This window comes from Hyperolius riggenbachi, chromosome 8, assembly GCF_040937935.1.
Source record: "Hyperolius riggenbachi isolate aHypRig1 chromosome 8, aHypRig1.pri, whole genome shotgun sequence".
Classification (NCBI taxonomy): Eukaryota; Metazoa; Chordata; class Amphibia; order Anura; family Hyperoliidae; genus Hyperolius; species Hyperolius riggenbachi.
The window spans coordinates 55866041-55881779 of NC_090653.1; the positions used below are offsets into that span (position 1 = coordinate 55866041).

Consider the following 15739-nt stretch of genomic DNA (forward strand, 5'->3'; position numbering starts at 1 on the left):
TTCAGAAAGAGCTTGTCGTTTTTGAGAAAATCGATTTTGAAAATGCAAAGAAAAATGTTTTTTAACCCTTTCGAGTTCCACGGTTTTTACAACTCAAAGTTCCTGGCGTTTTTGACACTTTAGCTGTGTCGTTTTGATACAACAGTAACTTTATAATTATCTACGCCATCTTAGTGATACATATCTTGTTTTTTTCAATACAATCTAGGCTTTCATTGGGTAATATTTTTCCCCCAAACTATTTTGTTTTATAGTCCATTTATGGGGAAAATTAGGTGTAAATGCAGAAAACAATTTTTTTTTTCATTTTTCCCCCTCCCTAATTTTCACATCTCACACCCCAGACCCCACAGTCATAAAACATTTACAAACAAATTTTTTGGCCCTTCCCGATTAAAATGATACCCCACATGCCATTTTTTACTTCTAGCTGAGCATGTGGCGGACCGTTATCCCCAGTCTGCGCACCTGTGGCGATCGAATGCGTTAGCTAGGGCGACAGTTCAGGGGGCATAGAGCTGTACAGATGCATCACTAGGCAACGGCAGAGCGTTACATCTGTAGAGCATTGGGGCCTGAAACTTTCGCCCTAGCAATTGCATCCGATCGCTACTGGCGGCAGTCGTTAAATGTTTATAAAAAGGCATAGGTATTGCAGGGGTTAATAATGGGTTAATAGGCTAAGTTTGGGTTAAAAATGAATGTGGAATTTAAAATTATTTTATTGGGCCCATGTCACTGTAAATTTTTTTTTTTACTTTTACAACTTTTTTTTTTTATAACTTTATTGAATGATTGTTGCTAGCTAACAGCAACAATCATTCACAGGATCATTCACGTGACTGTGCACAAGCATGCACGGTCACGTGCATGAGCGGTCACTTGCACGGGGGCGTGCACATGTGGGAGCACGCGTGCACAGGAATGCGCGCACACGTACATGCACAGGAGCGGTAAACAGTGGGATTTAATGCAGGACGTACCCCCATACAGGGGGACTAATTAGGACGTAGAATCTACGTCCTGGAACTTAAAACAGTTAATTTATTATTTTTCAGAGTTTAAAAAACACTTTCCTTTGCATTTTTAAAATCAATTTTCTCAAAATTAACAAGGTCTTTTTGAAAAATACTTTTTTTTTTTACTTATTCTCACTTTTTCCCTTAACACGTTACATTGGTGACAATAGCATGTATGGGCGTTTTGCTATTCAAAAATTTGGAAGAAAATTGCAAAAAAAATTGTGTGAAATTGCAAAATTACGGTTACTGATTACATTTACATATGAAATAAATTGCACATTTTCCTGAAATTTTGCATTACGATTTTGCATTAAAATTGTGAATTACGATTATGCGAAATACGTGTTCATCACTAATCCATGCACATGGTCCCCAATACTGCCTCATCAATCACTGAAACCATGGCTTTCACCTTTCGGTGCACCAAAAGGAGGTCCATGAGTTTGGTTTAGCACAATACTACACATTAGTAAAGGAACAGGTTTTTTTATATTTATTCATAGAGAAGCATTTTTAAATTAATTTTGCAATAAATGTTTTGCAAAAAAAAAAATCATTTTTGATAAATTGAAAAGAAAAACTACCTGTTCAGAGGTTTCAAGCCTTATCAATCACTGTGCTAACACCTATACCACTGTAATCTCTCCCAGCTGATGAGTGCTGAAGACAAGGCTAAAGGGAACACGTCAGAGAGCTTCTGTGGGCAAGTTTCTCTGATTGTCCACAGAAAAGTGCTAATTTATTTTCCTCACTGGACAGCTGTTTTACTGAATAGGATATAACATATTCATGTAGCTCCCAGAATTGCTGCACTGGGATCTTGAGGGCAAGTTGAGCTTTTTACACAGGTAGGTATTATTTTGGAATAAAGGCAGGTAAGATCACTATATAGGCAATAAAGAGTATGGAAAGTGGGAAACAATATATTTCTCTATGTCAAGCTGGACCAGCATTCCACTTTAATACTGTATCCTAATGCAATTAAATTAAAGGGAACCTAAACTGAAAGGGATTTGGATGTTTCCTTTTAAACAATACCATTTGCTTGGCAGTCCTGCTGATCTGTTTGGCTGCAGTAGTGGGTGAATCACACACCTGAAACAAGCATGCAGCTAATCCAGTCTGACTTCAGTCAGAGCACCTGATCTGCATGCTTGTTAAGGGGCTGTGGCTAAAAGTATTAGAGACACAGGATCAGCAGGAGAGTCAGGCAGATGGTATTATTTTAAAAGGAAAAATCCATATCCTTCTCAGTTTAGGTTCCCTTTAAACCACATGCACATACATCACTGAGGCCCCATTTTACACTGGCGCGGGGTGTTACCCTGTGTGTTGCCCTGTTTTGCTCACACCAATAAAAATCTGTGGTCCATTTCATACCTGGCATGGTGCAATGTGCCGGAAGTCTGTAATTTAACGCACGGGCAACAGCTCGTTGGGGACCAGCTTGTGTGGCAACGTGCAGCAACTGGAAATCATGTAAGCCTATGGTAACGCAGAGATTTAAAAATGTTTGGTGTTCACATTATGGTGCGCATGTGTGGAAGTGTATTTTTTCAGTACACTTCTGGGCAATTCGAATTTCGACCACAGGAAGTGAGCGCTAGAGAATCTCACTTCCTACTTGCCTTGCAGCCAGAAGGGAAATTACCGCAGTAATCTCCGTAGGCTATTTTTAGCTTTGTGGTGTGATGCGATCATCGCACCGCAACGCTCCTGTACCGCCGGTTGCCAGTCTGAAACTTGCCGTAAGCTGATAAGTGCATTGGGTGAAACCGTTCTGAAACCAAAGTTGGCAATCCCAGGAAGACATTTTCCAAGTGCATCATTCCAAAATCAGTGTGGTCCTTTCTCATATATCATTTACAATGTACAGTCCAGTACTGGCAGTGTAGATAGGTTTGCTTTTTCCAGCCATACACTGTAAAGAAAAACACAAAAATGTTGTGATTCCTAAAGTAGCGACGTGTAAAATCTTTACTGTAAAACAAGACACATTTAGTTGAAGATGATGTATTTAGCTTGGAGAACACAGGATACTATACTGTAAGGCTAGGTGCACACATAGCAGAAACGCTAGCATTGTGGAAAACGCTGCGTTTTTGCCGCTAATGGAAGTCTATGGGCTGCAGGAAAAAACACATATCAAAAAAAATATATGTGCATTTTTAAAAACGCTGGTTTTGTTGCATAGTCTTCAAAAACGCAGCAAAAATGCACATAATGAAATCAATGTAAATGCAATGGTATGCATTTTACATGCATTTTTCTATGCATTTTTGGAAAAAATGTTTTATGATATATTTCCACTTCCTGTTGTCCTCCTAGTGGTTTGCATAAAACGCAAAAGAAAAACGCATGGAAAACGCATACAACGCACCAAAAACAGTCAAAATGCAGAAAAAAACGCACACAACATAAAATGAAACCAGACATAAAACGCGCCCTTTCACTCTATGTTATGCTTATGTGTGCACCCAGCCTCAGTGATTCAGCAAACCTGATCTGAGCTTCATGAAGCCCTGCAGAGTACATGCAGCTGAGCTCGCTTACATGTCCAGCCAGCGTTCCCCCAAGGGACTACTATTAGTTTGGGTGGCGACTTCAGCCAGCACTGGGGCCCCTGGGGGACAATATGATCTGGGGGTGGGGAGCATGTGGGCCACCTAATGCTGCATTCAGGAAGGCATTCTGTAACTTATTCTACTTTATAAAAGTGACACTAAAGTAAAAAAAAATAATAATTAATTAATATGTTTTTAGTTATATAGTTTTTTTTTTTTTTTAATAACATTCTGTCATTCTGTCATATTTGCAGTTTGCAAACCACACTCTATTTTAAACCATAAAACAAAGCAGAGCTAATGATCATTTGAACTTCCCTGCAGTAAAACCTTATCTTAACCTGTCTTCCACTGTTTTTGGCTATTTAAAGGGAACCAGAGATGAACGATTCACACAAAATAAACATATCAGTTAATAGCTTGTAAAGAATAAATGCTCTACCTGATAATTTTGCCACTCTGGTGTGCCTGTTTGAGTGTTTTTTATCCATTATTGCTCCAGGAAATATCCAATATGGCCGCCGGCTCATATTTCTTCTGCTTCCGGGTTATGAGTTGTTCTGGATGTGCTGTCTAGGCTATATGAGACTACAGACAAGCAGGGCTGCTGCAGCCTTTCATCTGTCTGCTTTCAACTATTATTCTGGTATGCTGTGTGGCTGTCTGTAGGAAGTGTCTCTCATAGAAATGAAACTGCATACAGTAGATAATGACTGGCTGCACACTGCACACAGATACACTTGTGTGTGTCAGAGCTTCTTTCTCGGCAGCAGCAGCCCCTCCCATGTCAACAGCTCTGAGTATGAAATCTGAGCCAGGAGGGGACAGGCTTGGGCTTGAAAAGACTCCACAGAAGAGTGACTCAGCTATAATGATTCCAGGTCAAACCTCGACTGAATCAGTCGGTGGATTCTTATCACAGTTGATAACAGATAGATTAGACTGAGAAGAATAAAACTAAAAGCAGGGTAGGTGTTTACTGTCATGTTCCCACTGATAAATGTAATAAAATACACGAGGGTGCTTCGTCTCTGGTTCTCTTTAAGTGCTTCAGAAACCAGGACTGTCTTCAACTAAGTTTGGTCAAAGAGCTCAAAGAAGCTCTATTGCATAGACAATAACTGAAGTTTCTTAACTTGTCCTGTACTGGAAACAATATGAGACTATTTTCTTTGCTACAATGCTCTATTTCTTAGCTGTACTACACATGCAGTTCATTATATCATATGTTTATTTTCACTTCAGTATCACTTTAAGGGCTCCCGGGTCAGGGAAGTTCCATGTTAATTTTTCCCCATGCTCCATGGTAGCTAGGACCTGCCCTGGGCAGAATTATGGTATTTACCTTCAATAATAATTTTCAGCTGCAATATCTGTGATACTTACACAACAGCATGTAGCAAAGGTCAGGACTGTGCCGCATGCTGATGCCAGTCCAATAAGAATGATAGCCCAAAATGGAAGCTCGTCTCCATCTGCCATAAGGAAAGATATTGATCACAATGTCAGAGTGAAAAATAGTTCATCAACATATGCGTCAGTAATGTGAAAATTATATTGAGTAGGAAACAAGGATTGGAACAGAGGCGCCAAAAATAGGGTAAAGATGTTTAAAAAACATTTAAAGTGGAGGTAGCGGTGGACTAACCTCCTCAGTAAGTAGACACAGATTCTGACGAAATTTAAGTCAACAATATTTATTCAAGTACTCCACAAAGCAACGCGTTTCGCAGGTACAGTCCCGCTTCATCAGGCAGTAAACAGAGTACAAAACTAGTGCAGGTCAGTCTAAGAGCCAAGCCCTCTGAGTCACCATCCAATAAACATGGTACATTGACCTTACTATATGTCTGTAATAATTGAGAAATCCCACTTTCATTGTAAAATTCCTATAAACCTAATCTGATGCTGCATGAGTGTTTTTGTGATATCAATTTAAAAAAACAAAACCTTTCAGACAGCAGGCTGTATTTGTGTATGTAATGTTAATGTTAAATATACAAATGCTGGTCTTATCAATCCAGCAACTGTACTGGAATTGTTGCTTCTCCAATTTAACACCTGCGCTAATTCACTGCACTCCCATATTACATTTTTTTAAGGAACATAATGCAATGCCTTTGCATAATATGTACATAAAAATAGCAACAGAAAGTTATTTTTGTGTAAACCAGAATTGAATGAACCCTGTAGCAAGAGACAAGAGTGGTAGTGGAAACGGTTTTAAAAAAACATGTGGTGCTGGGCACAAAGAATGTGGGGCATCTTACATTTTAATGCTGACAGTAAAAGTTTTGTGACCTTTGCAGTTCCTGAATTGGGAGCCCCTAAAGGAGCAAGAGCCCTGAGCACCTGCCTAGTGTGGAGCTTTGGTAGCAGCAACTGTAGAGCAAAGATTAGGAAAGATAAGGAACATATAAATAATTAATATATCAATATAAACAAACTTTTGCAAATTACTGCAAAATATGCTTCCTCTACATAGGTATGATAATACCATTAACATGATATTGATTTTCAGAGAATCTTGCAACACATTGGGCTTAATTTATTTTGCCAACTCCACCAAACTTTAAGTATCTTAACTGGTTTGGGACTGCCAATAGTTAAACCTATAGTAAAATTAAGAAAAAGTGGGGGGAAGGCTGCGCATCCCTAGACACATGCTGCAATGGAATGGTTAATCGCGCAGGCATACACCGCCTCTATTAGACTGAAAAATGCATGCCCTGCATCCAAAACAATGCTAACATTTATTACGCTAGGAGGAACTTTAGCTTCCAGTATGGTTTGCATGCAAAGTATACAGTACTAGACACTTGCGCCACGGTGAGGCAAACCTCCGGGCAAGTGACCTAACCTAAATTTAAAACCTTGGGAGTAGAGTTGAGCTGAAATTTTCGTAATTTCGCATTACTAAAATTACGCATGCGAAATTTGCGATTACGATGCGAAATTACAGTAGCGTAATTGCCATTAAAATCGTAATTGAAAATACCGTAAGCGTAATTTTCAACGCGTAATTTCGCGTTTCGGTCATGCCGTAATTTCGCATTAAACGCTACCGTAATTTCGCATTAAACCGTAACGCTCCGTATAATATAAAAAAGCCGCCGACTTTAAGGGTTAATAGCAAAGCCCCCTTAAATGCTAAGAGCCTCAAATTTGGAGAATATATTAAGGAGATCAGGAGGAATAAGAGGAAAATTTTTTTTTTCAAAAAGACCTTATAGTTTTTGAGAAAATCGATGTTAAAGTTTCAAAGGAAAAATGTAAACATTTAAAAACCCGCCAACTTTAATGGTTAATAGCAAAGCCTGCTTAAAGTTTAGGAACACCAAATTCCCAGGGTATATTAAGGGGATCGGTGGGAATAAGAGGAAAAAAATTTTTTCAAAAAGACCTTATAGTTTTTGAGAAAATCGATTTTTAAGTTTCAAGGGCGAAAATGTCTTTTAAATGCGGAAAATGTCAGTTTTTTTTGCACAGGTAACAATAGTGTATTATTTTCATAGATTCCCCCAAGTGGGAAGAGTTTTACTTACTTCGTTCTGAGTGTGGGAAATATTAAAAAAAAAACGACGTGGGGTCCCCCCTCCCAGACCTCTTTAACCCCTTGTCCCCCATGCAGGCTGGGATAGCCAGAATGCGGAGCACCAGCCACATGGGGCTCCGCACCCTGACTATACCAGCCCGCATGGTCCATGGATTGGGGGGTCTCGGAAGGGGAGGGGCAGCCAAGCTTTCCCCTCCCCCTCCGAGCCCTTGTCCAATCCAAGGACAAGGGGCTCTTCTCCACCTCCGATGGGCGGTGGAGGTGGAGGCCGCGATTTCCTGGGGGGGAGGTTCATGGTGGAATCTGGGAGTCCCCTTTAAAAAGGGGTCCCCCAGATGCCCACCCCCCTCCCAGGAGAAATGAGTATAGAGGTACTTGTACCCCTTACCCATTTCCTTTAAGAGTTAAAAGTAAATAAACACACAAACACTTAGAAAAAGTATTTTAATTGAACAAAAAACATAACCACGAAAAAAGTCCTTTAATATTCTTAATTAACCATTAATACTTACCTGTCCCTTTAAATAAATGATCCCTCGAAATAGCCTCGGAAATGTTCTATCAGTTACAATGTAACAAAGTTATTACAATGGAACAACTTTGTTACATTGTAACTACGCCGCACCCGACGTCACTCGCCGCCGCCGCCGCCGCGTCTGCGCTGCACGGACCGACAGAGCTCTGAGCTATAGCTCAGAGCTCTTTAAAGCATCTTTGTATTTTGGCTCCAAGGAGCCCCATTGGTCCTTAGCAGACCAATGGGGTTCCTTCAAATCATAAGGAACCCCATTGGTCTGCTAAGGACCAATGGGGCTCCTTGGAGCCCAAATACAAAGATGCTTAGAGAGCTCTGAGCTATAGCTCAGAGCTCTGTCGGTCCTGCAGCACAGACGCGGCGGCGGCGGCGGCGGTGAGTGACGTCGGGTGTGGCGTAGTTACAATGTAACAAAGTTGTTACATTGTAATAACTGTGTTACATTGTAACTGATAGAACATTTCCGAGGATATTGCGAGGGATCATTTATTTAAAGGGACAGGTAAGTATTAATGGTTAATTAAGAATATTAAAGGACTTTGTTCGTGGTTATGTTTTTTGTTCAATTAAAATACTTTTTCTAAGTGTCTGTGTGTTTATTTACTTTAACTCTTAAAGGAAATGGGTAAGGGGTACAAGTACCTCTATACTCATTTCTCCTGGGAGGGGGGGTGGGCATCTGGGGGACCAATTTTTAAAGGGGACTCCCAGATTCCACCATGAACCTCCCCCCCAGGAAATCGCGGCCTCCACCTCCACCGCCCATCGGAGGTGGAGAAGAGCCCCTTGTCCTTGGATTGGACAAGGGCTCGGAGGGGGAGGGGAAAGCTTGGCTGCCCCTCCCCTTCCGAGACCCCCCAATCCATGGACCATGCGGGCTGGTATAGTCAGGGTGCGGAGCCCCACGCGGCCGGTGCTCCGCATTCTGGCTATCCCAGCCTGCATGGGGGACAAGGGGTTAAAGAGGTCTGGAAGGGGGGACCTCACGTCGTTTTTTTTTATATTTCCCACACTCAGAACGAAGTAAGTAAAACTCTTCCCACTTGGGGGAATCTATGAAAATAATACACTATTGTTACCTGTGCAAAAAAAACTGACATTTTCCGCATTTAAAAGACATTTTCGCCCTTGAAACTTAAAAATCGATTTTCTCAAAAACTATAAGGTCTTTTTGAAAAAAAATGTTTTCCTCTTATTCCCACTGATCCCCTTAATATACCCTGGGAATTTGGTGTTCCTAAACTTTAAGCAGGCTTTGCTATTAACCGTTAAAGTCGGCGGGTTTTTAAATGTTTACATTTTTCCTTTGAAACTTTAACATCGATTTTCTCAAAAACTATAAGGTCTTTTTGAAAAAAAAAATTTCCTCTTATTCCTCCTGATCTCCTTAATATATTCTCCAAATTTGAGGCTCTTAGCATTTAAGGGGGCTTTGCTATTAACCCTTAAAGTCGGCGGTTTTTTTATATTATACGGAGCATTACGGTTTAACGCGAAATTACGGTAGCGTTTAATGCGAAATTACGGCATGATACGACTATAATGCGAAAATTACGCGAAAATTACGCTTACGCGAAATTTCGCGAAATCCTTCTTCATTACGATTATGTACTTACGGCCATAATCGTAATTACACTAATTACGCGAAATTTCGCGAAATCGTAATTAGGTCATTACGCTCATCTCTACTTGGGAGTAGCTAAGCAAAAAAAATGTATAACTTACATTTTGTTGGAGAGCGAGGAGAACGCCAGCGCATACCACTAAGGCTGCATCTGAAATGACCACCAGCTCAGTATGCAGCACCTATATAGACTCTCTGCACACTTCGCATTCAATTCAGATGCAAATCATATGCAAATCTGCTACTACTTATTATGCAAACAGGAAACTCAGAAGGAGGGGCTGGGAGCAGCTAACCTGATAGTTATACAGTTACAAAGTTAAGAAAAAGTGGGGGGAAGGCTGCGCATCCCTAGACACATGCTGCAATGGAATGGATAATCGCACAGACATACACCGCCTCTATTAGACTGAAAAATGCATGCCCTGCATCCAAAACAATGCTAACATTTATTACACTAGGAGGAACTTTACCTTCCAGTATGGTTTGCATGCAAAGTATACAGTACTAGACACTTGCGCCACGGTGAGGCAATCCTCCGGGCAAGTGACCTAACCTAAATTTAAAACTTTGGGAGTAGCTAAGCAAAAAAAATGTATAACTTACATTTTGTTGGAGAGCGAGGAGAACGCCAGCGCATACCACTAAGGCTGCATCTGAAATGACCACCAGCTCAGTGTGCAGCACCTATATAGACTCTCTGCACACTTCGCATTCAATTCAGATGCAAATCATATGCAAATCTGCTACTACTTATTATGCAAACAGGAAACTCAGAAGGAGGGGCTGGGAGCAGCTAACCTGATAGTTATACAGTTACAAAGTTAAGAAAAAGTGGGGGGAAGGCTGCGCATCCCTAGACACATGCTGCAATGGAATGGTTAATCGCACAGGCATACACCGCCTCTATTAGACTGAAAAATGCATGCCCTGCATCCAAAACAATGCTAACATTTATTACGCTAGGAGGAACTTTAGCTTTCAGTATGGTTTGCATGCAAAGTATACAGTACTAGACATTTGCGCCACTGTGAGGCAGACCTCCAGGCAAGTGACCTAACCTAAATTTAAAACCTTGGGAGCAGCTAAGCAAAAAAAACTTACATTTTGTTGGAGAGCGAGGAGAACGCCAGCGCATACCACTAAGGCTGCATCTGAAATGACCACCAGCTCAGTGTGCAGCACCTATATAGACTCTCTGTCTATATAGGTGCTGCACACTGGTGCAGAGAGTGTAGCCATACTACTCCTGTGTGAGTGCTTCTGCACAGGCACGGGCGTAAGCATGCAGGTGCAGCATGCTTACCCTCATGCATGAAGAAGAGCGTGGTCACAATCTTTAGTAGGATCTCGGGCAGCCCTGGTAGAGCCAAGGTGGACACAGGAAGCCTCGGGGGGATGCAGAGGTTTCCCTCTACCTAGGTAAGTATCTTTTTATTTTGGCCAGGGATCACCTTGGGTTAACTTAAAGTTCTCCACTTAGGACAGTAGCATGAGACAGCAGTCATACAACTTATCATTTTATTAACCTCTTGGCATCCCCCATTATGCTCTATATTGCCCCTTTCCAAAGGAGGGCTGCAATTTTTCTCCACTAATAGCAGACAAAAATAAAACCCAGCCCAGGTTTAGCTAATCACTTACAGCTTTCCCCTGGGGATCTGCTTTCATAAACCAGGCCTATTATCTCAGTATGATCAAAGCTGAAATTAAAGTATCATATGTTTTAGTTAGCACAGAAATACCTTTTTGATGCTCCTTAATTGGTTCTTTTGTCAAGTTAAGGTTTGTTGTTGTTTGGTTAACATGACCAGTGTGAGCTGTAACATGACCCACTTGTGTTGAACTTTCATTTGTTGATCCTCTTGTTGTTGATATTGTTAATACCTCTTTTGTTGATGTTCTTGAGCCTTCTGATGTAGTTGTTACTTTATCTTTTGTAGGTATTGCAGGGATGCCTTCCTTCCCCATGACTGATGTCATGTTTTCATTACTTACAACCGTGGTGGTTTCTGTAATCTTAGCAGTTGAACTTTCCGTTGTTATTCCTGCAACAAGCGCTGTTGATCCTACCTTAGTTGTTAAAGTTGTACTTCCACTAGGTGCTGCGGTTGTTCCTTCTGTAGTAGTAGGTTTTTCAGCTTCTGAAGTAGGCCTTTTAGTTTCTTTAGTGATTAATATGGAAAGCGTTGATGAACTTACAGTTTTCGCTTTACTTGTAATTACTGGCGTGGTTGCTTTTAACCCTTCTCCCTTAATATTTTCAACAGTTGCTGCTATTATGATGCCTGATGTTATTTGAGTAGTGTTTTTTGTAACTGTTGTGGCATTTGTTGGCATTGATGTTACAGATTTTGTTTCTGTTGCTACTACTGTTGTCATATCAAAAGTTGTAGCTTTTGATTCTATTAGTGTAGTGGTTTCTGCAACTGACACTGAGCCTTCACTTCCTGTTGTTTTACTAGCAGTGACTAGTGTAGTCAATTTTGTGGTGGCTTCTGGTGTTGATGTTGAGCCTTTAGTACTATCCCTTGGTGATGCTGTGGTGGTGAACTTTGATGAACTTCCTACTGCTACTACTGTTGTTCCGGTTCCTTCCTTAGTTCCAGTTGTAGCACCTGTTGTAATTTCTGTTTTTCTAGTAACAACTGTTGCACCCTCAGATTTTATTCCTGCAGTACTTTTAGTCGTAGACTCTATGGTGTCTGCTGTAATTGTTGATGTTAACACTCCAGTTACTGTTGTTGTTTTGCCGTCTGTAGTTGTCACTTCAGTTCCTATTGTAGTTAATGCAGTATCATTTGTAGTTGTTTTTGCTGTGCTACTGCTAGTTTCTGTTATTTGCGTAGATTGTATTTCTTTATTGGTGGATAATAATCTTTCATGTTCTGTAGTTCTTCCTGATGTAAGCTCTGTAGAATGTTCTGCAGATGACGTGACTTTTCCTTCGCTTGATTTTGTTGTAATTTCTGTTGTTCCCTCTTTGCTCTCAGTTTTTGTTATTGATGTTTCTGTTGAAGGACTTGTTGCTGTTGCAGCTACTGAACTCTCGGCAAGTGTTTTCGATATGGCAGTAGTGGTTTCTGTTTCCATTGATATCTGTGTGGAGCTTGCAGCTCCTTTTTCTGTGGTAGCAACAGTAGTAACTATTGCACTTTCTGTAACTGGCATTGTTGCACCCTCTGTGGTGTTTTCTGTAATATCTGACATTGTTGTCGATGAAGCTGAAGATAGAGAAACCTCACTCACTAAGGTTGTTTCAGCTGTATTTCCTGTTACTAGGATGGTGGAAACTGTAATTTTAGTAGACGGACTTGAGGCAGTTATTTTTGAATCATCTGGTGCTATTTTTGAGCTGCTTACTGTGGGTTCTGTTGAAACCACAGTAATCTCAGTTAGTTTGCTTGTGACGGCTGTGACTGTTGTAGTTGATATTACACTGGTTTGAGGGGCGGCAGTCGTGGATTTTGTTTCTTCTGTTGCTGCCCTTGTTGTGCTTTCTGCTGTGCTTCCTGTGGATAATGCTGATGTTGCCCCTTCTGTATTTTCTTTTGTTACTGCCATTGTTTCTTTTGTATTTACTGTAGTTGCACCCAGTGAAATGTCTGCTGTTGCAGTTACAGGTAGAGTACTTTGGAATACCGTGGTTGTAAACTTCGGTGACAATACCGTTGTTCCGTCTGTCGATGATGAACCTTCAGCCGTAAACTGTGTTTTTGCCTCTGTAGTAACTGCAGCAGTTGATTCTGTGGGTAGTGCTGTTGAGAGAACATCTACAGTACCTTTTGCTGTTTCATTTGTGCTTTGCATTACTGTACTTTTTGTTGTTGTTCCTGTAGATGCAAAAACAGTAATTAGTAAAGTTGTTATTTTTGTTAGAAACTTTTTGCCATTCTTTCAGGGGATAGTCTTTTGTTTGATTTCTCCTGCTATTGCTAATGCTCACTCTCAATTAGAGATGTTGCGAACCTCCGATTTTTGGTTCGTAAACCCCATTTGCGAACTTTCGCGGAAGGTTCAGTTCGTGCAAACTTTCGCGAACCGCAATAGACTTTAATGGGTAGGCAAACTTTAAAAACTGGAAACACTCATGCTGGCCAGAAAAGTGATGGAAAATAGGTTTCAAGGGGTCTAATACCTGGAGGAAGACATGGCTGAGTGGAATAGACATCAAAAGTGCCAGAAACAAATCTAGATTTAACACAAAGCAGTATTTTAAGGTCAGAAATCTCATTCGATATTCAATCGCAGGCCTACACTACTTTACAACATCAGGAAGTGTAATCCTCCCTCACTCTCTCCTCCTCCTCATCTGGAGGAGGAGGGTCTTGTCTTCCAGGGAATTGTAGGATTTCAAAAGCCAGCTTACATACCTTTGCTGGGAATTGAACCCAGGTCTTAGTGTTTGGTAGGCAACTCTCTTCACCACTATACCACCACCAAAACTACATGCTGAAGCCAGCCTGGCATGGACCATTATGATATAGCTAAGAAAAAAATGAGCTTGCTTAGGGATTTGTAGGATTTCAAAAGCCAACTCACATGCATTGGCCAAGAATTGAACCCAGGCCTACCGCATGGTAGGCTGCTATCCTAGCCATTACACCACCAACACAACACACTACAATGCTACATGCTGAAGCCAGCCTAGCATGTACCATTATGATATATTCAAGAGAAAATGAGCTTGCTTAGGGATTTGTAGGATTTTAAAAGCCAACTCACATGCATTAGCCAGGAATTGAACCCAGGCCACACTACAATGCTACATGCTGAAGCAATTTTGGGTGGAAATTGGTCATCCCATTCCGTTTGGTCAGAACGGAATTGCTTTTTCAATCCAGCGGAATTCCGAAATTGCCTGTGAAATTCTGCCAGTATCCGTTGATGGTTTTAAGCTGAAAATTCACTTCAATGGCATCAAGTCCTAGAGAGAGAGAGATCATTTTTTTCTTGGGTATATCACATTGGCACATGCTAGACTGGCTTCCACATGTAGCATTGTAGTGTGTTGTGTTGGTGGTATAATGGTGTGGATAGCAGCCTACCTGGCGGCAGGCCTGGGTTCAATTCCTGGCCAATGCATGTGAGTTGGCTTTTGAAATCCTACAAATCCCAAAGCAAGCTCATTTTTCTCTTGGATATATCATAATGGTACATGCTAGGCTGGCTTCAGCATGTAGTGTTGGTGGTGGTATAGTGGTGAAGAGAGTTGCCTACCATGCACTAAGACCTGGGTTCAATTCCAGGCCAAGGTATGTAAGCTGGCTTTTGAAATCCTACAATTCCCTGAAAGACAAGACCCTCTTCCGGAGGAGGAGAGAGTGAGGGAGTGTGCAATCTAAGAAATAACAATCAGCCAGGAGCAAGTTAACAAGCCTACAAGAGCCTAACTAAGCTTTCCCTAGCAGAGTCTGTCAGCAGCTGTCCCTTAACTAATTACTGTAGGCAGATAAATGAGTAAAACGGCAGGAGAACCGTGCCTTTTATAAGGGGGAGTGGGGCTCCAGGAGTGAGTGCAGTCTGATTGGTGACAATGTGCCTGCTGACTGTGTTGTATAGGGTCAGAGCATTATAAGGGCGAATTGAACTACCACAAAAGTTCACCTTCGCCAACGAACGTGAACCACCTAAAGTTCGCCTGGAACCGTTCGTGGGCAAACCGTTTGGGCCATCTCTACTCTCAATTGGCTGTTGTAGCACCTGCTTAAACTCCTGTCAGAAGGGGAACATCAATGCATTGTAACAAACTGCTCTATGCTATTTTTGTGCAAACTCACATTCAAATGAGTTTCAGCCTGTCCTCTAATGTCTAAGACCACACCCTTATTCTCCTCAGAAGCAGGTGAAATAAGAAATGAGGACAATCACCTGTAAGATTTGATTCTACAGGGGAAACTACTGATTAAAGGACACCCAAGGTGAAAACAAACTAATGAAATAAACAATTGTATTTATCCTTCTTCTCCTAAAAATGACTTTTTTTAAAATATTCCACAGTTGTATTTTATATTTAAATCTACTTTTTAAGTTTTTACTGTGTTTTTGTTTTTGTTTTGCTCAATGACACATTCATTGAAGTATGCCAGAGCTAAAATTTATGAACCTATAAAATTTAGATTTAGAAATGTGTGACCCTTTTTATCTCTTTCCTCCTCTCAGTTTTATAGTGTTTTATAGTTGTAATTTCTTATCAGTGAGGGTCACACTGTAGTCTGACCCAGTCCTGACTCAGACAGGAACTGCCACTTATATACCTGATGTTTAACTCTTTCAGGCAGAGAAAGAAAAAAAGGAACACAGCCTAGTTATTTGTGTGCTAGGCACTGTACACATGTCTAGCTCATCATGTCACAGGTCACTTTGGGTATCCTTTAAAAAGTAATGGCATAACAATAGCCCCTGCAACCACCATGACCACAGGGGGCCCAAAGGGCT

The 15739-nt window shown here is 41.0% G+C and overlaps 1 protein-coding gene across 1 annotated transcript in view; it reads right to left on the reverse strand.

Annotated features, from left to right (window-relative positions):
* Nucleotides 1-2036: 2036 nt before the first annotated feature.
* LOC137527306 (serine-rich adhesin for platelets-like) overlaps nucleotides 2037-15739 on the reverse strand; it is a 106527-nt gene continuing 92824 nt past the window's right edge. The window contains exons 6-8 of the mRNA XM_068247813.1: nucleotides 11047-13134; nucleotides 4973-5061; nucleotides 2037-2943 (exon numbers count right to left, since the gene is read on the reverse strand). Coding sequence (XP_068103914.1) covers nucleotides 2875-2943; nucleotides 4973-5061; nucleotides 11047-13134 — 2246 coding nt within the window. The 3' untranslated portion in view covers nucleotides 2037-2874. The remainder of the gene's footprint in view (nucleotides 2944-4972; nucleotides 5062-11046; nucleotides 13135-15739) is intronic.